The sequence below is a fragment of the Phacochoerus africanus genome, chromosome 10 (assembly GCF_016906955.1).
Source record: "Phacochoerus africanus isolate WHEZ1 chromosome 10, ROS_Pafr_v1, whole genome shotgun sequence".
NCBI classification, from domain to species: domain Eukaryota; kingdom Metazoa; phylum Chordata; class Mammalia; order Artiodactyla; family Suidae; genus Phacochoerus; species Phacochoerus africanus.
In genome coordinates, this window is record NC_062553.1 from 136,960,368 (window position 1) to 136,987,873 (window position 27,506).

A 27,506-nucleotide genomic window follows, 5' to 3' on the forward strand; every position below is an offset into this window, starting at 1 on the left:
GAACCTCCATAACCGGTGGGTTTGGCCCTTAAAAAAAAAAAAAATTTAGAAGCCAGGCTGATGTAGTATATTATACACAGATGACTGCCTATGAAAATAATAAATGGGCAAAAAGGTTTTTTCCAGGAACATTACGGTAAGCAATCTTAATGAATAAATGATCATCAGTTAGTGTATAGCCAGATGAGTGTAAAACTGGCCTGGACTGTTGCCGTCCTGAGATCTGGGGAGTCCGATCTTCCAGTTTAAATTCTACAACCCCAAACCCTGTAAATGGTAGAGTATTTACACAGGCTACAACAAAATACTTTGAAAATACTATATTGACGTCAGCAGCCCCTGAATTGAATTTGAATTCAAAACAGTTATTCAAAAAATTCATTTTTAAGTGACTCTGTGTGTGTGTGTGTGTGTGTCTCGTGTGGAGGAATCGGGGTGGGAAGGTAGTCGGAGGAGAGAAGAAGAGAAAAAGGCATGATAGGAAATAGCATTATGAACATGATTTCTTTTCTCATTAATGCCACTTTAATATCAGGAGAGCTAAAAAAGTTTATATAGTCGTTACAGAGACACTAGTAACAAAGTGTGGAAGAGTCACTCAATTTTCCCACTACTTCATATAAATTTTCATTAATTAAAATAACTCATTTAGGACTTCCCGTCGTGGCGCAGTGGTTAACGAATCCGACTGGGAACCATGAGGTTGCGGGTTCGGTCCCTGCCCTTGCTCAGTGGGTTAACGATCCGGCGTTGCCGTGAGCTGTGGTGTAGGTTGCAGACGCCGCTCGGATCCCGCGTTGCTGTGGCTCTGGCGTAGGCCGGCGGCTACAGCTCCGATTCAACCCCTAGCCTGGGAACCTCCATATGCCGAGGGAGCGGCCCAAGAAATAACCAAAAAAAAAAAAAAAACCTCATTTAATTCAACACCTACTATTAAAAAGCAATCTTCCTGTTTTTTGAGACTAAACTTTTTCCCATTTGTACCATAATATTCCTCAATGGAGTAGAAAATTATGGTTATAAGGTCACTGAGAAATAACTACTGGTCAAAAACTAGTTTGATTGCTAAGAGACTATCCACGATTTTTCACTGTGTTGTAATTTTGTCATATCAAGTGTTCCTTAAAACTTAGTTAAAACACTGGACATTTTTATTATTTAGAGATTTTTTTTTTTTTTTTGGCCATTGTAAGGATTTAATCTTAAATCCTCTCAAGTGGGCATCAACTTAAACTAAGAAAGGTAACAGACAGACATCTGGATAGAAGCAGGCTGAGAAGTACCACTGCGAATTGCTAGAGGTTTTGGTTGATAACACTTCTAGAAAAAACAAAAGTAAGAATTTCATCCAATCTACTCATGAAAGTTTTCTTTTTGAAAGGCACTATGACCAGGATTGGGCAGCCACACATTGGCTCACTTCTATTATAAACTTTTGCTTTCAAAATTTTGATAAAAATGATGAAGAAATCATTTCACCCCTAATGTCTTTCTGAGTCTTTATACCATCAGAACCAAAAACGCGCTGGAAGAAACCACAGTAACTCAGGCAGCAGGATGTCGCTCGTTATTCAGAACAGGTGTGTCTCCTTCGTGGCGTCTGGACACACTCCGAAAGCGGCCACGAACTCCGCTTCATGGCACTCCACTAATGGGTTTCCAGTAAAAGAGAAACACTGCTTAAGCCACGTGGAAGGCCATCCTCGCTCACAAACACCCAGGCGCAGGATGGTTTTGTCTTGGGTTTAGGAACAGTGACACTTGCAAGTTTTAGCTCCATCACTACCGACTAATCCAGAAAGCTGTGTAGGACACAGCAAGTGTCATAAGCTCAAACTTTCAGCGGCAGAAGGCCCTTATACCTCAGCTCATCATCCTCTTCGTTTAACCAATGAGAACCCTAAAGACACACAGTTAACAAGTGCCTTTTCCAAAGCAGATGCTCAACTAGTATTGATTAAATTATGAGCCGCCGCCGGGATAGCTATAGGCAGAGACAGAACAAAACCCTGTGTCTTCTGATACTTCCCAACCTCTGAATTGGCTCGTTTGTCTCAGATGAGGTCAGACTGAACTGAGACAGGGAGTCACCACAGATGGAGCACCAGCGACAATCCACAGGCTGAAAACATTCACACACATAAACACAGTGAGGAAAAGATCTTTGAAACAATTTTTCCAGAGCAAAAGTGTCAGAGGAGGTATTTACGACGCGCGGGAAGGGAGAAAACAAAGAGGCGTCTGTATTTGACTCCCTTTCTTGGGGGATAATTTTTAGTAAAAGCTTCGCTAAAGTGTAGATTCCATGTCTGAGCCTAAAGCCTTGATCCATGTGAGAAAAGTGCCTGGACCTGCTCGTGGCTGAACAATGGTACTGAACATGTGATCGTGATTAGATGGGTCACTTCAAGAAATCTCCAATGTTCCATCCATTTCTGAGCCTTGGTATCTGTTGATTACTTGCTAGGAAGTAAAGGCACAGGAGGAGAAATAAACATGTATTGAGTTTTTAAGTTCAATTTAAAAGAACACATGAAAGTACTTGTGGAAAAAGGATACCGAAGCGGAAACAACCTGGGTTTCTGAAGCCTGGGTTGCTGTTGCCCTTTCCTGGAGCCGTGAAACGAAAACGTGGATATTTACGACTACAGACGGCGGGGCTACGGAGGGGCTCTGGGCACGTGCTCTTGGGTGACTCTCTCCCTTTTGGTGAAGTTCTCAGAATTGAACAGTGCTTGCCAGGACATGAAATGAAAAAAACCAAACACCAAAACCCCGACAGAATCCTGTGCCGACTGAATTATAAAACCATGTCAGGCAAACCTGCCTACGGAGGGCGCAGGCCCCTGGCCCCGCGCTCACACACACACACACACTGGCATTCAACACGCACTCGCCACGCAACCAGCCACACGATGACCTGTGGAAAACACAGGGAAGCAAGAGTCTCAACACATTTTAAGATAAACATCGAAGCTGACTGGATTATAAGCACTTGCTGAGCTGCTCAGGAATCTAAGGCAATAAGCCGACTTTAAAAGAGGAAGGGACTCTAGTCTCCAGAAGCAGAGATAAAGGAGAAGCTCCTGGTTCCTTTTCCAATCTAATTTCAAAGCCCATTTTACAAAAATAGATCAGTGTGTTCTTGAACAGTTCTAAAAACAGTCTGCGCCATCATTTTTCTTGGGCACTTCTTTTTTTTTTTTTTTAAAAAAAGGAGACGTCCACATTTACTAAAATCTTGCCTTTAGTTACATTCAGAAACACAGTCCAGGTCTCCTTAGCGGAAAGCGTCCGTCTACTTGCTCATTCTCTTTTGACTATTAAAAAATCTTTTGAAATGAAATGCATTGGCAGTGCAAGAAAAAAAAGTCCATAAAAATAAACTAATGATTGAATGAAGCTTCCAAATGAGCTCTTTGCCAGGTTATCTGCAAGCACAAGACTCCACCGTCATGTTTGGATATACTTTAAGGACCACATTCTTATTTTCATCAAAGAATAAGATACTGAGTGAGGACATCTTCTCTGGCACACAGCAAGGCTCAGGAATTCCAGGAACAACCCCCACAGCTCTGACTATACTCTGGATGGTCGCGTGATTTGACGGCTTCAAAGACTAGAAAAGAAATGAGAGAACACAAGTTAGACGGAACATAACGCTTTTCCACTCTCCGTCACCAAAATGTGTAGAGTACGCATTTCTTTCCACAACCTACTAAAGCCCTGGCATCGTTACCCATTTAGCCCAGTCTTCAGTGTTGCCCGCACCAAAATGATGCTAAGTGTCTGTCATTTACTAAGTGTCTGCTATGTGCCAGGCGTGGTGCATGTAGCCTTTCTAATCCTTACAACGAAACTACCCTTTCTTGCATTTTACAGATAGAGAAATAGACTCAGAAATGACTTGTCTAAAGTTGTGTAGACGGTTCAGTGAGGATCTGAATCCAGATTTCAAAGCAAGCATCATTTAATGAAAAATGACTTAGTTTCCAAACACAGGGGTTCATAAACCCTAGGTTGTTTTTTGTTTTTGTTTTTGGTTTTGGTTCTTCTCTTTTGTCTTTTTAGGGCTGCACCTGCGGCATATGGAGGTTCCCAGCCTAGGGGCTGAATCGGAGCTGTAGCCACTGGCCTACGCCACAGCCACAGCAGCGCCAGATCAGACCCGCATCTGCAACCCACACCACAGCTCACGGCAACCCGGATCTTTAGCCCCCTGAGCGAGGCCAGGGATCGAACCTCATGGATACTAGCTGGTTCATTAACCACGGAGCCACCACGGGAACACTCATCCTAGGTTTTCACTAACAGGATTGCCACAGAAAAGACTTGATCTTGAGCCTCTGCTAATCATAAAGAACCTATTTAACAAGCACCTATTTCACGTAAGTATTTCTGCCACTGCTACAGTGGTGTTCACGCTTTGTTTCAAAAATAACACCAAGCATGTCAAGAGGCACTGACTTATTTCATCATTTCCACCAGGATGAATCGAGGGGATTACTTCCTAACTGGTCTTAAGAAGACCACACCGCTGGCCGCTGGGGGTCACTGTTGCTCCACGGGTTCAGATTCGAACACTGTCGCGTGCACCGGCTTCGAAACCCCGGGCATATCCTCTGGGACTACTCCAGGGGGCCAGAGACAATCCCAGGGCTGTCAGAAGTTTGACCCAAGACGCCTGGGTAAAATCTGTTCCTGAGAAATGCCAGATGGGACCACGAGCCGACCTGGGGCACAGGTGGTTCTGTATAGCCCGCCGTCCAGCCTGCTCCGCTTGGAGGAGCATCCCTGCTCCAAGCCCAAGGCTGTCTCGGCACTGCCAGCGTGGTGAGGGCCTCTTCACGAGGTGCCTCCTCTTCCACCTGGGTGCTCCCCGGTGTCTCTTCTGAGCAGGTAAAACGAGTTTTGTTTCCATTTCAATTCAAATGCATTTAGAAACAGGAATGTGGCGACTTGCCAGGATCACATGTCAGGTCAGGAGTGGGATTTCGGCCAAAACTCTGGCTTTTTAATTTCAAGATTTCAAGCAATGTTTCAGAGGCACCTCTGCCCCCGGTGAATTGGTATTCTAATTGTATACACCTACAGCTCCCCAGGTGGGAAACTGGAACAAGGTAAAAGTTTAGGCAAACATAGAAGCCAAGGGAGAAGCAAGTGAAATATTTCAGTGAAAAAAAAATTATCTCTACATTAGATTTCAATGTGACTGCTAACAGGCATAAATTACGTAAAAATCAGTCTTGAGGATGTGGCCAGCTCCTTTCCTGACTCTTTCTTCGGAGATTTTAAGTGTGTGTTAAAAAGAATAGTTAACTTTCAATTACGTAACTTTGCAAAGCTAGGTCTGCTCTCCCCCAGAGCATAGGAAGTCCAGGAGTTCAACTGCGGTGCAGCTGGTTAGGGGTCTGGCCTTATCACTGCAGCAGCTTGGGTTCAGTCCCTGGCCCAGGAACTTCCACATGCTGAGAGTGTGGCCAAAAAAAAAAAAAAGATGGGAAGTCTGTGTTGTTCCGCGTTGCTTATCCTGTGCCCCATGGCATCAATGCCATACGTGGAACTGGCACAAACAGCCATCCATACCATCCAACAGAGGTCAACGGCCACCATTGGCTATTTCATCATTATCAGTGATTTCTAAAGAAAACCTTTGCAGCCCTTCATTCTTCTCTATTGATTTATCTTAAGATTCAGTCATTCAAACAGCACACGATGATGCCCAAAAGGATTTTTTTAAAGTCAAAGGTTTTCTGACAATATTCTGCTCTTGCGAATGTTTTCACGCCTCCTTCCCATACTGTTTAATTTTCATAGAAGCAGATCTATTTAAGTGGATGAGGACTTAACCCGTAAGTCCTGCTGAGCACTCCTGGTCCTCAGTCCTGCAGCCAAATAGGCTCTAGGCACTGAATAAATACTTGCTAAATGGATGAAATACTTAGAAATAATAGCATACCCTTCACTGTACCTATTTCTGTGGAAATAATTCCCATCAACAAAAATAAAAGGTTCTGAGCAAATGACCCGGTGTAGTTATGGAAAATATTCATGGGTGTTCCCTAGGAAAATTCCTGTCCTTTAAAAAAAAAAATCTCTAACTCACAAATGATAGATTCAGGAACCACAAGCCGTCTCTGGTGGGCTCAGTGGAATCCAGGCACAAGCCCATGATCCCCGGCTGGTGTGTCTTATCAGGGACTGCTCAGTTTTCTAAGGGAGTTGCCCCCTCTCCTTCCTCCCTGTGGAATCCTCTGATCCAGCTGCCACAACCAGGGATAATTCCGTCATGCGCAAAAGATCCATGCGCTCATCCGCGGGTGTCAAGCGTCTGCCGGGCTGTCGCGTTCGTTTGCTTTGGGGATCCCATCACGGCGCTCGGGACTCGCTTTACTTATGTAGCTTAAGAAACCAGCAACGACACGTGCAAACCCGTGTAATCTCCCTCCGCCGTCTCTCTCTTTGCTGGGGGCGAAACGTCCTGTCAGCATCCACTGCGGTCATTCTCTTGCTTCGGTAGCTCAGTCCATCAGGATTCCGGGCTCTTCGAGTTCCTCTTCACACTCAGAGGTCAGAACTGGAGGCCTCAGGAGATTAATTGAGGGTGTATCATTTTGCACTCATTCCATGTGAATTTCTTCTTTATATAAGATGCTTGGTTCAAGAGTTGAGCTTCTTTGCTCCCGAATTCTGTGTCTTTGCTCTTCCCAGCCTTTGCCCCAATCCATATGCAAAAATGACCTCATTCCTCCAATTCTTGTTGGGTCCCCTGGACCTCTGTCCGCAGCAAGGGCTCAATCCTTTTCATCTGGAATCTCTGTTTTCCTTCTCTGCTACGGCGGTGAGGGGAGGCAAAGGCATACGACTTGGCTAAAGCTCTAGGGGTGTTTTTCATCTCATGGCAGAATTCCAGGGGCCTCCCCCTGGGAGAACACATTGGCTGTAGGGGCTAGAAATCAGAAAAATCCAAGCTGCGGTGTCTGTGAATGAACCCTGCAGCGGTCGGGCCCGCGCCTGCCACGCCGCGGGTGCTGTCCCGAGTGGGGTTTGATTACAGACGCAATAGCAGGGAGAGGATTCATCGGCCGAGCCTTCGTTCCCGACGTGGGCCGTGGGGCTTCGTGCCACGATTTTCCAGTCCGGCCCACGTGGGTGTGACAGCCCAGAAACTAACTAATTGGAATCAGCGAAAGGGCAAAGCCTGGAATTTGGGAAAGGCAGAACACAGCTGTTCTGAATTACAGACAGGTTGTCGACTTTTGCAGACGGAGCGCCCGGCCCTTGGGAGCAGCTTGCGCTCCGGAGGCCAGGGGAAGGAGGGCCAGCAGAGAGGACCGGCCTGGGAGCCTCTTCCTCTGGGACAGAGTGTATATCCACAGACTGAAAGTTCTTTGGCGCCTCACTTAGTCCGCATGTGTTTATACGGATCTGGTCAGAGACCTTATTTTCTCTGTTGCTCAGACAATAGTTTCATTGAAGTGGTTTATTCCGAGCCCCACGTTGGACGCTGTGCTGAAAACAGCGATGCTGATGAATAACCCTCGATGTCCCAGCTTCATACTCCTTCGAGCTCCCCATCCTTCTGGCAACGGCTCCCCCTTGAAAGACACAAAGCCTGGAAGGCATAAAGGGAGCCACCAGAAAGCTTTAAAAGCTAAGCAGATCCCCCAAGGCGATGAGAGATAGAACTGCAGGTCGTCGCCAAGCTTCCAGTCTCAACTCGGCATGCGGACCCATCTCAAGCTCCGAGAGAAAACTCCACACGCACTCCTGTTACGTCTCCCCCGAGCGTTGACACCAAGTCTCGACAAATTGTGTCATGAGTCCCGTCCTGCCTTCTACGCACCCCTGACTCTCTCCCCTCCAAAGAGCTCGGGGACTGTCGGACCCGAAATGGAGAATTCGTGAGGTTCCAAAGGGGACAAGAAACATCTTACAAAACGCTTTCTTGTCTTGAGTCTTTTATTCTTTCGATCCCTTTTCTTACATGGTTTTTTTTTAAGACCATACATTTGATTTTCTGTTCATTTCAACCACGATCGTTCACGGTCCCGTCAATAGCAAGAAATGTACTGACTGCCTACTAAGCACAAGATGCTCTAGAATCTCATTTTCCACCATTCTTCTTATGTACACGCTGTAATGTTTCTGTTCATCATTGCACCTGCTTCAAAGATGAGGAAACTAAGATACAGAGGGTTTGAGTAACGTCTCTCCCCAAACCGTAGCTGATAAGAGGCAGAATCAAGTTTTAAGCCAAAGGGGTTTGACGACATGTGGACCAGCAGCATCGACAACATCTAGGAGCTTGTTACACATGCAGAAGCTTGGGCTCTACCGCCCGAGCCACTGGATCGGAATTTATGGATTAACGAGCTTGCCAGACAATGTGCAGGCGCGTCAAGGTTAAGACACCCAGCTACGACCGAGCACGAAACTTGCACGAACGCGCTTCTTTCCTCAAACTTATCTCCGCGCTCCTTAACTTACTCCTCTTCAGTTTTAAAGTATGATTCATTAGATTACTGAGAGCCATGAAAGAGACCTGTGGAGTCAACAGCGAGGTTTTTGAACGGGAAAAGCCAGCAAAGCCAACAGGGGACGGGAGACTGTGGAGCAAGGTCAGATCTTGACTGACGGTCGGACTGTCTGAGCAGCTCCACATTTTCTGGCTCCCTGATCCTCAAATCTGGAGTCGAGAGGAAAGAGGAAGACGTGGCCTGGGAGAAACCTCAGTCTGTGACAGTGAGAGGGATTGTCTGGAAGACTCAGAGACCCACTTAAAATCAGTCACCCCAGATTTAGAAATGTTTTGAATCCGTCGTCGCCTCGCCATGCCCCAGAGCGAGTCACAATGGAAAAGAAAGATTCGTCACTCCCCATTTTATTGGTTGCGTTGTTTTAAATGCTATCCCCATTTGAACAAGTTTCGTTTGATCAGTAAAATATCCTCTATAAATATTTAGACAAGATAAGGTTGTTTATACCATTGTAAATGTATATAACCCTTACTTTGGGTTTGAGTTTACAAAAGATGGACTCCACAAGATTCCACATGTAGAACGCTCATCCCCCCGAAACATTCTAACAGGAAAATGGGATTTTAGTTAAGCTCCTGGCCCTGAGGCTGACCTGGCCTTGCTTTACGTGTGTTACCCTTTGCTTCCCAGAAACCACAGGACTGCAGCGTGAACATGCCACTTTAAAGATCTATCAGCTGAAGCCGGTCCCCTTTTGCGGCAAAGCGTTTTTTCTCCCCTTCATTAACGTACAACAGCAGAAGCTGATTCCCTTCAAGTTTTGCAACAAACACACAAAAACCCCCGCTCCCATTCTTCCTCTGGTTTCTATTGCTTAGGGTCACTTTTTGTATAATAGAGATTCAGTTTGTTACAAGCTAAGAATAGAAGTGTGGCCATAGCTTAACTGAAGGCCGGGAGTCACCACTGTGTTTTATTAGCCCTAAATTCAAAGAGAATAGACACGCATTGCTGGGGTTTGGGAGGCTTCTGAGAGTGTATTTGTCAAGATACCAAGTACTTATTGGATAACCTTCAGTCCCTATTGATTTTAGAAGAGATTCAGGTGAGCTCTGGCTGGGTGAAACGAGTCTTATCCTGTTCTGACTTCCTTTCTGATATTCACCCAGGAAGCAAATGAAATAAATACATTTCACGAGGCCGGTGGACCTGGCTCAAGCCGGATCCTGACCCCCGCAGCGACGGTTCACCTCACGAGAGACTCAGGAATGTTCTGCATCAAACCCGCTCATCTTTCCCTCCTGACATATAGGCACTCGTTCCCTGAGGCCCTTCAGAGATCAGCCTTCTAGCAGTTGGGGCTTGTTGTGGACAGATTCAGATGCAGAGGTGACCATGCAGCTGAAAACGCACCGCAAAATACGTTTACACACACGTTTTTTTTCTCCTGTTCTTCTTCACGCCAATATTGACGTCATTTCGCTTCAATAAGTATTAAAGAAAAACCAAGCACAACCATGTTACCTGTTAGGCTTTAGAACGCATGGAAGGAAGGTCTGGACGGAGTCTGTAAATGAAACACACGCTCAACTTGTATCTTTCTACAAAGAAATAGGAAGTGGGACAAAGAAGAGGGGCTACCTTTGGCATGGGGAACTGGCAGGCTCCGGAGCAGTAATAGGCATCGAAGGACTTGGGGGAGATGATCCACTCGCTCCAGCCAATATCCGCAAAGTCCACCTTAAGGTACCGCCTGGCACAATTCCGAGGCTCGATCCACTGCCTTCTTCTTGCCTTTTTCAGGGTCTGTTCATCAAACTGGAGCGTCTGGCTCTTCTGGTGAGGTCCCTTTCTCTGCTTCTTTTTGTTCTTGCTCTTTTCAGGGGGCTGCGTCTGCAGGGTCTTATAAGGTTTTCGTTCCTCCCACACCCCATCCTCCTTGTACTGATACTCTGCCCCAGGAAGCTCATTGTTCTGCAGAGGCAGCAGCAGCCCAGTAGAACGCTTCCTCCGCCTTTCCGTAGAAAGGGCAGCCCTAAGGTGGCGATCCAGTTTGGGCACAGCTCCAGCAGGGAAATTCCTGTGTCCTTGTAAGCTGGCTACCACACTCTCTGGCTCAGAAAGGGCAGCATCGTTGGCATATACCAAGATATAAGGCTCAGGAAAGGGTATCACTTTCTTTGGCAGCTGGTGTCCCCTGGAAGTAATGTTAAATCCTATGAGAAACTCCTCGTTTTCCTTGGCCTTCCTCAAAAGTTGAGTGATGTCTTTAGACAGCCAGGATGCCATGTCTCGATGAGGTTTGGCTACATCCACTGAAAGATGACCCAGGAGTTGACTTTGGTTTCTGCTCAGTTGGAGGATCCATGCGGAGAGATCGATCTGAATGTGCCTCCTCTGAGCATGGTGTGAGCATCCTCGGGAGGCTGGGCAGCTCAGGGTGGCATTGATTAGCTCTCCGATATAGAAATACAGTGTGGCAGATAAAACGTTTTCAGACTTGGTTAGAGAAGTCAGGTTAAAAATATGCAGTTCCTTGTTTTCAAGGGTTCCTAGGAAGGAGAAAAAAAAAGAAAGAGGAGTAAACAGGACGCCTTACCTTACATCATACACAAAAGTCAACTCAATGGGGAGGTCCCGTCGTTGGAAACGAGTCCAACTAGGAGCCATGAGGTTGTGGGTTCGATCCCTGGCCTCGCTCAGTGGGTTGAGGGTCTGGCGTTGCCGTGAGCTGTGGTGTAGGCCAGCAGCAACAGCTCCGATTCGACCCCTAGCCTGGGAAACTCCATGTGCCACAGGCACAGCCCTAAAAGAGACAAAAAGACAAAAAAAAAATTAACTCAATGAATTAATGACCTTAATATAAGAGTTAAAAATCAGGAAATTCTTAGAAGAAAATATAGGTGTAAAAATCTTCATGGCTTTGAATTTGACAAGTGGATTCTTAGATAAGACACCCAAAGTAAAATAGCAAAAGAGAATAACAGATAAATTTTAAAAAATAGATAAATTGATAAATAGATCAAACAGACTTCATCAAATTAAAAATTGTGTGAATCAGAAGACATTATCAATAAAGTCTGTACAACATACGGAATGGAGAAAATACTTTCTAATTCATATATATATGATAAGATCTAGTATCCGGAACATAAAAACAGTGCGCTCATAGTCAACAATAAAAAAGACAAACTGATTACAAATGAGCAAAAGAATCAAACAGACACTTCTTCCAAGATCTACAAAGGGTTGACAAGCGCATGAAGAGACACTGAGCGTCATTAGTCATCGGAAAAGTGGAAATCAAGGAGGTCCCACTGTGGCTCAGCAGAAGCGAATCTGACTGGTATCCATGAGGATGCAGGTTTGATCCCTGGCCTCGCTCAGTGGGTTAAGGATCCGGCGTTTCTGTGGCTATAGCTCCATTCAACCCCTAGCCTGGGAACCTCCATATGCCCTGGGTGCGGTCCTAAAAAAAAAAAAAAAAAAAAAAAAAGCCAAAAAAAGAAAAATGTAAATCAAAACCACAGTGAGGGACCACTTGACACCAACCAGGAGGGCTCTAATGATGAAAAACAAAACAGGTGTTAGCGAGGCTGTGGAGAAACTGGAACCCTTTTGCACTGCGAGCTGGAATGTAAAGTGGTTCAGCTGCTATGGAAATCAGGTGGATAGTTCCTCAAAAAGTTAAACGTAGAAATACCACATGGCCCCACGACTCTCCCCTTAGGCGTAAACCCAAAAGAATTGAAAACAGGTAGTCAAACAAGTACAGCACCCCTGTCACAATAGTCCAAGGATGGAAATAACTCAATGGACATCCGCAGATGAATGGATACAGCACATAACAGAATAGTGGTCCTCCGTAAAAAGCAATGAGGGGTGATGGACGGGATGAGGACGGATACAACGTGGGCGAACCTTGAAAGCATCACGCCAGATGAAAGGAGTCCGACACAAAAGGCGCCACGTTGTAGGCATCCATTTACATGAAACATCCAGAACAGGTAAATCCAGAGACACAAAAGCCAACCGGTGTTCGCCAGTGACTGAGGAGAGGGAGGAAACCGCTAAATGGGTAGGGGGGTGTCCTGCGGGAGGCTAGAAAGATCTTGGAACTAGAAAAGCTTGGTGGTCCCTCGACAGAGGTGAAGGTACAAAATGCCACTGCACGGTTCCCTCAAAAATAACTATTTTTAAATTATGTAATCTTCACCGCAATTAAACAAAGAAAAGATAACAGGACTGATTTGATACACTGGATAAAGATGAAAGCAAGGAGCAGCCTTTTTCACTAACTGGCTCTTTCCTCTACCGAAACACAATCATAAACTTAGTGATATGAAAGCTGAGGGAGTTCCTGTCGTGGTCCAGCGGAAACAAATCCGACTAGGAACCATGAGGTTGCGGGTTCGATCCCTGGCCTTGCTCAGTGGGTTAAGGATCTGGCGTTGCCGTGAGCTGTGGTGTAGGTCACAGATGCGGCTCGGATCTGGTGTTGCTGTGGCTGTGGTGTAGGCCAGCAGCTACAGCGCCAATTAGACCCCTAGCCTGGGAACCTCCACATGCTGCAGGTGTGGCCCTAAAAAGACAAAAGCCAAAAAAAAAAAAAAAAAGAGAGAGAGAGAAAGCTGAAAGCTCTGGCTTAAAAAAAAGTTAATTATTTTTTGTTTATTTTAATTTTTTAATTAAAAAAATACTTAATTCCCTTCACTGGAGCAACACTGCTGCCCTCGGACCTACAGGAGATGTGCGTAAAGCAGTCCACAAAGTGTCCAGTGAGGGTTTCTCAAGTTTATTATTACGTCATCAGTGCTCGTGCAAACCCTGGGCATGTGCAGCTTCGTCTCCCGGCCGCACAGAGTGAAGGCTGCAGGATGGAGGTAGGGAAGCAATGCTTTTTTGGATTCGGGTAACGTATCTGAAAAAATGAGCCACACATTCAACAGCGTCATAAAGAGTTAATGCTGTTGCGGAGCTGGTCCGCAGCTTAGGACAGGACATGGATTCAAGCGTCGAATGCTGTGGTCTTGACAAAATTACAAAAACCAAGCAAGTGTATTTCCCTTTAAAAGAAATATAAAATGGGCTGCACCGACATTATAAGGAGGTGCCCAGGCCAGAGGCTGAATCCAGCCTACGCTGCATCTGCAGTGACCCGGCACCTTTAACCCACTGTGCTATAGCCAGGCTCTTAACACACTGCGCCACAGGGGGGACTCCCGGGTCGCTGTATTTCCAATTCTTTAAATGCAGAAATGAGAGAGAACACCGAATGGGTGGTGAATTAGTAAGGGCAGAAGTTGGTTCCTGCTCTTGAGATCCCCTGATGAGCTAATGCTAAGACGGAGGTTAGGCCCAAGAATCTCCAGTCCTGGGCCCTCCTCCATGCACCTGTTTCTTAAATATATTTAATTCAGAAACATACACGCAATGGTGGAATTATGTTCTTGATCAAAAACACATTTCGCTAAAAACAAAACACTTTTATAAAGAGCTGGAAACTTAAAATGAGTTCGTGGAGGCCCCCGAGTACAAGCAGACTGTGGTGGGAAACATGTTTTACTCATTTCTAACATGGTGTGAGGGGAAAGGGGGGAACGGCGTTTGTGAGCGTTTGTATAATCCGTGACACCAGGATAATATTTTACAGACCTTTGTAACAAAGCCATGGCATCAGGCTCGCTCAGAGACTCCAGCTTTCATTCGCACCAGTCAGCAGAACCTATACTTTTACCCAGATGGAAGTTTAAAACGGAAGGAGGGAGGAGTTCCCATTGTGGCACAGTGAAAATGGATCCGACGAGCATCCATGAGGACGCAGGTTCGATCCCTGGCCTCGCTCGGTGGGTTAATAAGAATCTGGTGTTGCTGTGGCTGTGGTGGAGGCCGGCAGCTACGGCTCCGATTTGCCCCCTAGCCTGGGAACCTCCATATGCCACGGGTACAGCTCTAAAAAGACAAAAAAAAAAAAAAAGTGGAAGCAGGAGAAGTCATTTGTTCGAAGTCACGGCAATCAGATAGTTGCCACAGGAACACACCGCGGGGAAGAGACGGGAACGCCGAGGGATGGGGTGCTGGTGTCTCACTGGGGAAACCAACCCTGCTCCTTTTGCCTACATTTTGCTTCAAAATATTTCCTTCTCTCAAACATGTTTCCAGCATCCTTGTGCCCTGCTGTTAACGAGGCTCCTCCTGGGTCTAATCTTCAATATCATCTCATAAAGGTCCCAGAATTCAGCACACTGCCCCTTCCGATGGCTCTGACTTTAATTCTGTGCCTTCGTTTAAAGCCAGAGCCCCACGGCCTGGTCTCAGCTCCGCCACATCCAACAGCTGTCCTCAGGCAAGGTACCCGAACACATTGTCTCTGTTTGCTCATCTGTGACATGAGCTCAGCAGCCTCAGTCCCAGAGGCGTTGTGAGAATGCCTGAAAAGAAGGCAGGTACTTCACGGAGCCCACAGGAAACTCAGTAGAAACTGCCTAGCATGGCAAAGTCTGACCGCACAGCAGCTGCTCCCTGCCATCCGAATGGAGGTGTGCTGGCAGTGTAAGAAAAACACACACTGCATTTTGAAGACAGTGCAAAACGAGCCCACGGCAGCACACGAAAGCATTTTACACTGATTGCATGTCGAAATGATAATATTTGGACACACTGGGTTAATAGTGTGATATTGTGATTTTTTAATAAGAAATATATCTTTGGTCTTCTTCTCTGTTTCTGGCCCAGAACCCCTAAAGCCCTTGGAATTTTCTCAGTGATGAGAGTCATGAAGCTGTCCTTTGTTCTGTTAATGAAGTGGCTTTTGGAGGTCACCTACGAGTGGGGACTGGTTGTTTGGGAGCCAGCCCTGTGATTAGAGAGGTGGTCCTTTCAGCTCCACGCCCGCAGCCTCTGGGATTGGGGGAGGAGCTGCACTGAATGACTCACCCATGGCCCGTGATTCAATCAGCCTTGCCTACCTAACGAAGCCTCCAGAAAAATTAAAAACAAAACGAGGCTTGGAGAGCTTCTGGGTTGGTGAACATGTGAGGGCTGGGGAGAGGGGCGTGGGCTCCAAGGCCTCCCCCACCTGTCCTGTGCATCTCTTGGGTCTGGCAGTTCCTAAATTACATCCTTTTATGGCAAACTGGTAATCCAGTGAGCAAACAGGTTTGAGTTCTGCGAACTGCTCCAGCAAATTAATCGAACCCAAGGATGGGTTTGTGGGAACCTCCAATCTCCAGCCAGTAGTTAGAGGCTCAGGAACCAGCCTGCGTTGGGATCGGCAGTGGAAGACAGCCTCGCGGGCCTGAACCTTTCCTTACGGGACTCGAGGCGACCTCTGGGTGGAACACGTCCGAGGTGATCGAATTCTAAACACCCCGCTGCTGTTTGAGGATTGCTTGCTGTGTGGGGTCCCCCACGCCACGTAGGAAACGGGGGCAGGATTATTTAAACTGTGATATGATTGAAATTAATTTCACCTTTCGCTTTTCAGTTATTTCCTGTGGCCACTAAAATTTTAAATTACATATGTGGCTCACATCTGTGGTTCAAGGTCAGTTTCTCTTGGGCAGTGGGACGACCACTGTTTTTGTGGTCACATAATCCAAAAGGAAAAAATAGGCACGTTTTTCTCTAAAAACAGTGAAGAATGAGGAATCTGCTAAACATAAATATGCAAACTGAAAGGTAAGTTGGGCAAAAGATTATTGTCTCGGAATTTATGCACCGGAAGTCCTTCATGAAAGGACATATTAGATTAAGGCAATTCTAGGAGGTCCTGTTATGGCCCAGCGGAAACGAACCAGACGAGCATCCATGAGGACACAGGTTCCATCCCTGGCCTCACTCAGTGGGTTAAGGACCTGGCGTTGCCGTGAGCTGCGGAGTGGGTCACAGATGCGGCTCAGATCCTGCATTGCTGTGGCTGTGGTGCAGGCTGGCAGCTGTGGCTAGCCTGGGAATTTTCGTATGCCACAGGTACAGCCCTACAAACAAACAAACAAACAAAAAAGAGAACAAACTGACATAATAATCATATTAAAAAACAGTGGTGGTGGTTATCAATTTACAAAACAATAGTTTATGTAGTGTTAGGCTCTCTGCAGCCTTCGGGTACCAGGAAGACATTAGCTGTACGCCACCCTAATCCAGGGATATCCAGAGCTGCACGGTTAATTCTAGGTGCTCTCATTTTCACTACTCTACTGATACAGAAGAGAGCCACTGGGAAAGTGACCGAGACCCTGGTCTTAAAGTTACCGCTTTCAAATTTGAGTCGAGTAGCAGAGAATGTACCTGTGCTGGAGGAAGGAGACAAAGGGTCAGTAGTGCCATGAGAACTGTTTGCAAATACCTGCAGAGAGACGGGGATTTTTCTTTTCAGGGTCAAAAATGAGAACTGGGTCTCAAGGCGATGGTTGGATGGAGGCAGAGTCCAGGTCGCTGTGCGTACTGACTTTCTAAGTGTCTGGCCTGGCAGTGAGACCCTCTGTGGGACCAGGCGGGCAGAAGAGCGACGGTCCGCATTCCAGACCCTTCGTGGTAGCGAAGGTGTGAGAGGCGAACTCGATCGAGGGCTCTCAACCCCCGGCCAGGAAATCCAAGAGGCTGTATCTCCAGCTCTTGGCAAGGAAATGTTTTTGATGCCAAAATATAACCACCAACAGGTGGTGCTGTTTTCTTACGGATTGCTGGCGCCCACAGAGGCCGGGGTTTTCCTTGCTGAGACCACACCTGGTTAGGAGGTGCCCTTGGCATGAAAATTCTGTTTCGAATTTTCTAGTCATAGTCCCTGTGCATTGGAAAGGGGTTAGGGCTCCGGTGAATTTCGGAACAAGCCATACTTTCCTTTACGCCTCTGTTAGGACACTGGCTGCTGCCACTTCTCCCTGAAATGCCTTCACCCAGCCTAGGTCTCTTGGTTTATCCAGATTTGGTTTTTAAGGCAAAGAAGAGGCAAGCTTGTCAGGAGAAGCCAGGGTCCTTCAGTTCAGACGCTGCCTCTATTCCTATTTTCATCATACTGTTACTCCTTTTTCTAAGGCAATACATTCCTTAAAGGCAAGGCCCTGTAAGGCATCCCGTCAGACTCTCCAGCCCCTCGCCTGGGGCCTGCCTCTTAAATGGTGCTCAGTAAGTGCAATTTTTATGAATAAACAGATGTAGTCCAACCTACTCACTGTAGACATGTAAACACGTAACCATAAAAGTCAGCCAGCGAAGGAGCACTGATTGTGGAGGGGAGCCTCGACTTCCGAGGTCTTCTACCACCTACATGGACTTTTTTAGAAGCTTGATTATTAGATAAAGGCAGAGGCCTTATTTCTGTTTTCATCTGGAAAGAAAGCACCTGCACGTCGTGGAACCAAGGACTCAGCAGGCAGACTGCGACCTGGGACCCGACTTGGGACCAGCCGTACTCTTGCGAGAGCTCAGCTCCTCTTGGGGAGGAGCCCGGTGGTGCCGGGGGCGTGGCAGGTGGAAGGTCACCTTCGCGCTGGCCCACACAGGACGTCTGCAAAGGGACCTAGATCGTACAATGGAAAGCTTTCTATGGAAAGTCTGATTTTAAAACAAATAGACACAATGAAATCTTGAGGATGAGTTCAATCCCCAGGAAGCAGGGAAAACATTTTCGTCATACAGAAAATATGTAACTAAGAACAACTCCTTTGTTCCACCTCTTTCTCCAAACAAAGCACAGCTGCTGGGAATGCCAGGGGTGCCTAGAACAGGGCCCTAGACGCCCGTCGGCATGGGCGGAACCCCTGCCACAGACGATGGAGTCAAGGCTGCAGTGCTTTTCCGCCACCTTCAGTTTCCAGGCAAAGTGTCCAAGGCCAAAGATGATGCCACGTGTGTTTCCCTAGGACAGCAGAATGGTGGCCAGTGGGTATCTCCACTCAGCCTCCAGCCAGAGGCGCTCCTGGACTGCGCGCCCTCGGAGGGCAGACCCACGTTCCAGGCAATCTTTGCACGCTTAGCACGGTGCACCGTCTGGAGCACCGATACCCTGAAAAAATATTTGTTAAGTGGGTCCAATGAGCCACTGTGTACATTGACCCGGTTCCAAAGTGGTTCCTCCTACCACCAAAGTGAACAAACGTCCGAGCAGTTTCAAGTTCCCACAGTCGGCAAAAGGCCTCTTGGGATAGGAGGACCTTCCGGAGCTTCCTTTCGGTTCAGCGGAAAAGAAGCCAGAGCAGAGGTGCGCAAAGGACAGTGTGTGCCATCCCACACACACTGGTAAACTGCCTTGTGGGAAACGCTGCCCTGGAAGTTTATGTATTGACTGACTTTTTCCACACTCACCGCACCTAGAAGTTCCCGGGTCAGGGATCGAATCTGAGCCACAGCTATGGCCCGTGCCCCAGCTGCTGCAATGCTGGGCCCTTAACCCACTGTGCCACAGCGGGAACTCCCACGGCAAGTCTATTTTTGAAGGTTTCTTTGCCTGGTTGGTAGCTTTTCTACTACCTTTTCTTCTCTAGACCCCCGAACATCTAACTCAGCTCAAGTGAAATATTTGCTGAGAGCCTACTCTGTGGCAAACTATGCCAGGTCCTCAGAATACAAGCAGGAAATGAGATCTGCTCTTTGCCCTCGGGAGACCTGGCCTCTGCTTCATCATCCTCTTTCTAGCAAACCTCCCAGGCCCCAGACTCCCCGCAGCTGGGAAAGAAGGGCAAGACGTCTTTATTAACTCACTTTTGAACGCCTCCCCAGGGGAAAACTGTCATAAAGACATTCGTAGACCTTCCAAAGTGAAAAGAAGCGTACCCTGATATAAATTAATAAACCATTTGTCTGGGGAAAGGCCCACTGAAAGGGCCAGATGAGACCAGGTCCAGAACGTTAATCAATCCTGGATTTCAGGCCCTGGTTATAAGATCCTCGAAACTCCAGGGACGCGGGCTTAGCGCAGAGTGTCTCAGACACGCATCAGAGTCACCTCGATGTTCTGAGAAAACCGATTTCTGCGCCCCACCCTCGGAGCCGCATTCAGATGGTCTGGGAGGGCTGGAGAGGGTCTAACAAGTTCCCAGGTGAGGTTGAGGCTGCTCATCCAGGGACCATACTTCGCCAAAAACCTAACTTGAAGAAATCACTATAAAAGTGTACAACTAGGATTCTCGTCGTGGCGCAGCAGAAGCGAATCCGACTGGGAACCATGAGGTTGCGGGTTCGATCCCTGGCCTTGCTCAGTGGGTTAGGGATCCAGCGTGGCCGTGAGCTGTGGTGTGGGTCACAGACTCAGCTCGGATCCTGCATGGCTGTGGCTGTGGTGCAGGCCGGCGGCTACAGCTCTGATTCGACCCCTAGCCTGGGAACCTCCCTGTGCCAACGTGAGGCCCTAAAAAGCAAAAAAATAAAAAATAAAAAAAAAAGGAACAACTCTGCTCCACCCAGCCACCAAGGTCAGGACAGAAATGCAGGTCTGGGATATCCTAGATTGTGTTACAAAAAGACCGCCACCAGATATAGCCTTTGTGCTAAAATGACTGTACATGATCCATATTTTAGGTATGGTTCAAGTTTTGTGGGGAGCTAGAGAGAGACAATCTCTCAAAACATTAAAAAATATCTCATTTGGGGAGTTCCTGTTGTGGTGCAGCGGAAACGAATCTGTCTAGGAACCATGAGGTTGTGGGTTCAATCCCTGGCCTTGCTCAGTGGGTTAAGGATCCGGTGTTGCCATGAGCTGTGGTGTAGGTCGCAGACGTGGCTCAGATCCCACGTTGCTGTGGCTGCGGTGTAGGCTGGCCGCCGCAGCTCTGACTGGACCCCTAGCCTGGAAACTTCCATATGCTGCGGGTGTGGCCCTAAAAAAGCAAAAAAAAAAAAAAAAGACTCTCTCATTTACCTAGGGCTTCTAAACTTTTCATGCAGGTTCACATTCAATTTTCTCATTATTTCAGCATCTTTCTGTGGGACCAGCACAGTAGGTGTGATTTAACCTGTGTGTATTTAGCCAAGACTAGCATTTAACTCTTCATGCTTAGCCTCAGGTAAGAGAAATTGCAACTCTAGGAATCTCTCCTCCCTTCTTAACTCATGCCTTAAGTGCAGCAATTACACTCAATTCAAACAGTCTTTAGATTAATTCGCGTATTTAAATTAAAATTTTCTTTGAAGGAAAAGCAAATAAGATCATGTTGGGCCTCAGTAGTTTTAATTGTAAAATCTGAGCTGGGCAAAGAACTTTTCATTGCTGAAGCTACTGGATGCAATTATTTCATGAAGGGAATATTTACTACACACTATAATATTTAATAGTAGTATTTACTGGCGGCATAAAGAAGAACAGCGAAGCTGGCATACACAGTGGGATTACTTTGTTCAAACACTTTTACCAGAATGTGCCCAAATGAAGTCAAGGCCCTGCCTTTGCTGTGGTTCTACTGCCAAGAAATGGTGGCTCTTAAAAGAAGGCAGATCATTGAAGGAGTCAATAAACCCCCAGGGTCGACTGGCTTCCTCATTCCATGTGGGTGTTTCACATAAATAAAAAGACATTCTCTGCCTTTCATAACATCATCCCTGAAGAGACACTGCCGAGAGGACTGCTGTAGGTGCCAAGATTCCAGGAAACCACCACTACTGACACGTGCATAGACGAGGGGTTTCATGGATTTCTGGTCCCCGCGCCAGGGCTTACTACTCTCCAAGGCAGATGTTATCCTGGTATTCCTGTGTCACTTTATTAGGGCTATGCCAGTGTGTCCACGACAAAATTCTGTTTTCCTGGGTTCATAACATAATCATAAAAGTCCCCTCTGAACTGAAAACTGGCATAGGAACGTTCAAAGAGAGACTATTAGTGATGCCCAGCTTCCTTCCACCGCACCACTGAGAGGCAGTCATTAAGATGCTGATTACTAGGACATGCAAACGGAAGAGATGGGGGAACCCATCAAAAGTTTAGGAGAAAAGTTACAACGTTGGAGCAAAAAATCCTGCACAGCAAATACAAGGTTGCTCAATAATTTTCACTAGGCTTTTTGATACGTGTGAGTTTTACGATATGTACTAAATACAGCAAGCAATGGGGACTATGTGAGGGATTTGATCGGTTTCTACAACCAAGGGATCAATGGCGATAAAACGTTAACAAAGTGATGTGTGTGAGCGCCAGTGAATTTTTCCACAAATCAAGTAGATTTTCTTGAAAAGAATAATACCAGACTAAATGCTAAATAATAAATATTAATGCTAGAGAGAAAAACAATGAAGGAGCATTCATAAGGAAACAGGCAAAGTGAAACGTAGTGACGGAGACTCTAAAAGTACATTCAGAGACGTTTAAAACAAGAAATCAGAACGATGGTACCGTCGGCCCTTGGTATCCGCAGGGAGAAGACCCCACAGACACCAAAACCACAGATGCTGAAGTCCCTGACACAAATGGCATAGGACTTGCATATAACCTGCACGGATCCCCCTGTATACTTTAAATCACTTCTAGGAAGTTCCCTTTGTAGCTCGGCAGTAACGAACCCGGTTAGTATCACGAGGCCTTGGGTTCGATCCCTGGCCTTGCTCAGTGGGTTAAGGATCCGGCGTCATGAGCTGTGGTGTAGGTCGCAGACGCCACTCGGATCCCAGGTTGCTGTGACCGTGGCTATGGCTGTGGCGCAGGCCAGCGGCTACAGCTCCTTTTCAGCCCCTAGCCTGGGAACTTCCATATGTCCCACCAGCGGTCCTAAAATACAAACAAACAAACAAACAAACACCTCTAGATTACTTATAACTCAGCAAAATCCAAGTTTTGCTTTTTAGAAATTTCTGGAATTTTCCCCTCTGAATATTTTCAATCTGGGGTTGGATCTGTGGACGGCCAGCTGTACAATGCCATGGGCCCCGAGTCTGAAACCTAACGACATGACTAAACATCCTGAGTAAACAAATGAGAAAATGAGACGGTTTTCCGTCAGGAAATTCACTTGAACTTGACCTATCTTCTTTCGTGAGACACGAGGAAGGCTCTGAACCAGTTTCCCCAAATGGATATCTTAGCACCACAGTTCTCTAAAGTGCTCTCTTAGGGAGACAGTGATCCGCTCTTAAGGGGGTTCCCTAGCTTTCAAAGGCCCTGGAAGCTCCCCAAGCAAAGAAAACTGACCACTTCTTCCAAATGGATTTAACCAAGGAACGCAACGTTATGTAATGCCTGTTAACATCTTTTAAAGGCTTTCTTCTATAAAATCTCCTCCTATGAAACTTAGATGAGATTATTAGAAATAATAGGTATTGAGATGAGATCGGTGTGTTCGAAAAATTGTGTGGCCAATACATCATGTTTATTTCTTCTTCCACGTAAATCAGGGGTCGGACCTGCTTTCTTTGGAGCCTCTTCCAAATTCCACGATGTGCATGAGCAGGTTTGACATACATGCCCCTATTTAATTTTTAGAAATATCTGAACTAGGTCGATAAAGTGCTTATAAACTTCCACTGCTTAGATAATATGTTTGTAACCCGCTTAACATATTCTTAAGTATGTATATATATTTCACTGTACAAATACCTCTGAGTGAGTTGCATGCTTAGGGGATATTTTTTCTTTTTTCACTGACCCTCATGGTCTCTTGGTCTCTTTGCGTATGTCTGACTCTACCAGAAAGCTAAATTTAAATTATTTTCATGTAACTCATTCTCTCTTTCTCCTTTCCATTAGCGTAGATGATCAAGCCTTCGTGGTACTGTGGATTGTTCGCTGTCAGAGACAGTAAAGCTGTCTTGCCCATGACAGTAAAAGCTTCATTAAGGGCTATCATGTATTCGAAGCAGTGTGTAATTCAAAGCATCTGCACATCCAGCTCCCCTCTCCAGATGTACTCTTGCTCTTTGAATAAAAACATCACATAATCTACATAAGCTTTAATTTCAAGCCTAGTTCCTAGGTGCCAGAAATTTCAAGGCAACTATGTTTTCATAAAGTTATCATATCTCCTCCTTATCAAATCCATCCAAAAGGATGCTTTCCCACTGGCCTATGCATTTCACAGCACCGGCTCCTATTGGAATGATTGCTCAGCCCATAATGATATCTTTCCTAAAGGCTTACATGTTAGCCTTGCACCCCAAAAACATGTCAAATGATAATTCTTGATTTTTAAAGATTTTTGGTTATAGTAGGAAAGACTTTCCCCTTTCTCACTGAAGGAAAATATTCACCTTTGGGTCCGACTTTTCCTCTTTCTTTTTTATCTATGAAGTCTGTGTGATTTTCTTTAAAAAAAAAAAAAGGTGGCATATATCCACTGAAACGCAACCTTTTTGTATTTGTATGTCATAAACTAAAATAATGATAGTCTCCTAATAAGAACATCTGTGCTTTAATCACTTTCCCTAAAGAGGTTAAATTTATGATTGAGAAAAGCAAGATTAAGTGACTATGGACATGATGAGAGATTAATGAACACAAATTATGTATCTTAAAGGATCAGCCAGGAGAAAACCTCACGCAAAATACCCTTCTTGGATTACACAGATGCCAAGGGCAACTTAAACTGAGATTAAAGTAAAAGCTGATTTCACGTCCCTCTTGTCTTCTTTCAAGACGATGTGCTTTCCTAAAGCTGAACTTCTCTGTCACCAATAATTTTGTAAATTACCTTTTACAAAGGGCAGGCTAAAACCTATCGTTATGCAAACCCTTACACATCACAAAACGACTTATGAACACTCCAGACTTATGGTTTTGGCACACCAACTGCAGAGCGCAGAGGGAGGAGAAAGGGGTTAGCGGAAAGTGTATCTGGGATGAATGCCACCCACCATCAAGTAATGGTTTAAGTAGAAAGTAATCAGAGGGAGACCACAGCAGCTAAATTTCAACCAAAGATATTCTAGGTTTAGAACAATAAATAATTTTAATCAGGTATGTTCCAAGGAGCAACTAGAGCTCTAAGGCTGTAACTCAGCCTGAATAAGCACTGGCAACGTCCTGCCGGATCAGCAGCTACTCCACGATTCCAACACACACCTGACATTCCAGGAACATCTGTACCATCCTCAGTCCAGAGAAGCCAGTATGTTGTGGCACCTAAGGACCACGGACTAGAAAGTCTATCTAACGCATCACCGCAGACAGCATCTTTCACCTACATCAGAACACGTCACAAGGTAAAGTGTGCTCCGGAAATGCTGCTACGGATAAAGGAGAGAGACGCACAAGAAAGCCTTAGCAGCCTCCTGGAGTCCTGCCTTATTAAAGCCAGAACCACCTCATAATGCGGTCTTTTTAGTGTATCAGTAACTAAACAGTCTTGGAAGGGCTCCAGGACGAACTACCTCTCCAATGTAGTAACGGGACACCTCAGCTTCCACAAAACCCAGTGTCTAATGGTTTGATGAATAAGTCATTAAGACAGCCTCTAGGATGCTCAAGAAATTACTTTCCTTATCAGGGCGCACAGTCTTGTATATATGCTGCAAGCTGCAGTTCATCATTTCAAGGGAACTTCTGGCCTGTGTGGCGGAGTTTATCATTTGATGGTGTAAGACTACAGAGCGGCTGATAGGGGACACGCTGAAATTATAACGCATGGAAGGAGTTGAAGCCGAAAAAGTAAAGGGGGCCTGAGTTATTCAAATCCTTATCCATTTTCCACCCACTCATGGTTCCCTCTGTCTAAAACAGACACACAAAACACTCTACAATAGGTGTGAATGAAACAAATTCACATACCACCTCCAAACTCTCGGAGTCACACCGCAATGAAACCTGCTGACACCAAAAATGCTACTCATCTCTTGGGTGCCTCGGCTACTCCCTAGGAATATTACTAGGAAGATGAATATCAACGAAGACTCAGCCTATCTCCATCCTTGCCTCCTGCCCTGCCCACCCAACTTCTCCTGTTCTTCCCACGCTGCTCCTGAGCTGTGCCCCCGGAGTTGCACTAAACAGGGCATTCACGGGTGTGGTCGGCTGTCAGGAGCGCCTCCTCAGGTGGCTGACACACTGTGGACAACCCAGAGCCAGTTTCGGTTCCCTGAGCAGAGGCCAGCTCCTTATAGGCCATGCTCGTGGTTTTAAGAAGCAAGTGAAATCTGGTTCAGCTCAGACGCTAGCTAAAGACTTCTGCCTTAGAAAGCATAATTCACATTTATTGTAAATGTCATCATGCCTCTGAGTTCTGGAGTATATTTACAGCGTCAGCCTAGGGCTTTCCTTGATGGATGCTTTTGTGTTCCTCTTTTCCAGGAGTCCTACCTATCAAAGCTTTGGGAGATGTCTTTCTAGTGATTCTGACAGACCTGATAGAGCCTATGAGGCATGGCCTCCTGACTTGAAGGTTCTTGGCTATTTTTCAGGGGTTCACTGAAGACAGGCTGTACAGTTGTGTTTCCCTCGATGGTGGTGCACGGACTTAACAAACAAGTCTGGGTGCCTCCTCAAAGCTGAGAAACTGAGTTAGTGTCCAGGAAACTTTCCCTCAAGCTGTTAGCACGCGGGAGGCAGGCTGTTCGCATAAGTTATTCGCTTCACCGCAGGGGCCAAGAGAAGCCTTGTTAAGCCCTGAATTTCAGTCCGCAGCGATCTGTGTGTTGCGAAATGGGATGAGCAGATTTTCATCCCAGAGTCCAAGAGGTGTTTACATCCAGGGCTGCTCCCCTCCCTCCCAGCCCTTCCCAGGGTGGGCGGTACAGCCCCTATTTGCTCAGATGGGTTTGAAATCATCCAAACATCCGAGCACCTGGTATAGCTGGTGTGTTTGCCACCAAGGGGCTATCAAGTAGCAAGTGTCAACTATAGGAACACAGAGGACGCGAGCAAAGAGGGGGTGCGGGGTCTGGAGAGGCGACCGTCTAAAAGGACATGGGGAGTGTGACTCTTTTCTCTGGTGCCCGGGGTTGGCATAAAATGACAGCTGCGTCTAGGTAAACACGCCTAAACTCCAGTCCAAGGGAATGTCCGCTGACCGACTTAAAGAAGTCTTGGCATAAGGCAGCCACAGGGGCTCCGATGCCCAGGGCTGCGCAAGGGCGGGCACCCGTCCCTCGATGCCCGCGCTTCCTCCAGCCGACCCCCTCCAGGGCCGGGCGCCCGGCTCTCCACTCTGCCTCGCAATTCTCCCTTCCCTCAAGCTGTCTGCTGACTCGATCATCGGGCCGCTTCTCCGGCCGAAGGCGGCGTGTGTCGCGGACCGCGGGGCCCGAAGGGCCGCCGGGCGGAGCCGGGAGGTCTCTGGGCAGCACCGGGCAGGCGAGGGAGCTGTGCGGGTCCAGGGAGACCCCTGGGGCCGGCCGCGGAGAAGGAGCGCCTCGGGTACTCACCTGCCGCTCCGGCTCGGAAGCTGCGGACCGTGTTGCCCTCGCGCCGGGGCTGGGGGCGCAAGGGCGGCGAGCCGGGCTCCGGGGGCCCGGGGGCCCGCGCCGCCTCGGCGCTGGCGCCGCCGCTGTAGCTGTCGTAGAGCCGCAGCATGTGCTCGGACAGCGGGTCGAGCGGCTGCAGCGGGGGGTCTGGGCCGCCACCTGCCGCGCGGTGGCCGGGCACAGCGTCGCGGAGCTCCGGGAAGGGCTGCTGGCGTCTCAGCCCCTGCGCCAGGCTCCCGCACAGGCAGCCCAGCCACAGCGGCAGCAGAGCGCGCGCCGCGGCCATAGCGAGGTCCCGCCGCGCCGCGCCCGCCGCTGCGTCCTGCGGGGACACTCCCGGGCTCCGGGCGCCGGCGGCAGCGCCGAGCGCCGAACTCCCGAGCCGGTGGGGCGGGGGCGCCCGAGGCCGGACGCCGCCGGAGGAGGACGGCGACGAGCCCCCCCTTTCCGCGCCGGCCGATCGCGCCCGGCAGGTGGGCTTTTCGCGGGCGGCGGCGCGGCGTCACCGGCGCAGGGCGCTGCCGGCGCCGTCTCCGCTCTGACGCCGAGCAAGAGGCGAGGTCGCGGCGCGTGTGGCGGGGGTGTTTTCGGATCTGACCGTACCCTCCCCGCCGCCTTTGCTTTCGGGAACACGCTGCGGGGCTGCCGCGCCGGGCGCGGGGAGCAGCGCTGCGGCGGGCGCAGAGCCGGAGCCGGGTGAGCGCCGCG

The 27,506-nt window shown here is 47.5% G+C and overlaps 1 protein-coding gene across 1 annotated transcript; it reads right to left on the reverse strand.

The window, feature by feature from the left end:
• Window positions 1-1,148: 1,148 nt before the first annotated feature.
• Window positions 1,149-27,287, reverse strand: BMP3 (bone morphogenetic protein 3). The gene is made up of 3 exons (XM_047799264.1): window positions 26,760-27,287; window positions 10,122-11,032; window positions 1,149-3,619 (listed from the first exon to the last, which is right to left on the reverse strand). The coding sequence occupies exons 1-3, from the start codon at window positions 27,082-27,084 to the stop codon at window positions 3,428-3,430; spliced, it is 1,428 nt and encodes a 475-aa protein (XP_047655220.1). The 5' UTR covers window positions 27,085-27,287; the 3' UTR covers window positions 1,149-3,427.
• Between the last annotated feature and the right edge of the window lie 219 nt (window positions 27,288-27,506).

What these genes read in the sequence shown, in the direction of transcription:
- BMP3 (XM_047799264.1), bottom strand. Translation starts at nt 27,084, where the DNA reads ATGGCCGCGGCGCGCGCTCTGCTGCCGCTGTGGCTGGGCTGCCTGTGC. An exon ending in CTTCCGAGCCGGAGCGGCAG is followed by an intron (nt 11,033 to 26,759) that starts GTGAGTACCCGA and finishes TCTCCTTCCTAG; the next exon opens with GAACCCTTGAAAACAAGGAA. An exon ending in GCCAGTTCCCCATGCCAAAG is followed by an intron (nt 3,620 to 10,121) that starts GTAGCCCCTCTT and finishes TTTCTTTTCTAG; the next exon opens with TCTTTGAAGCCGTCAAATCA.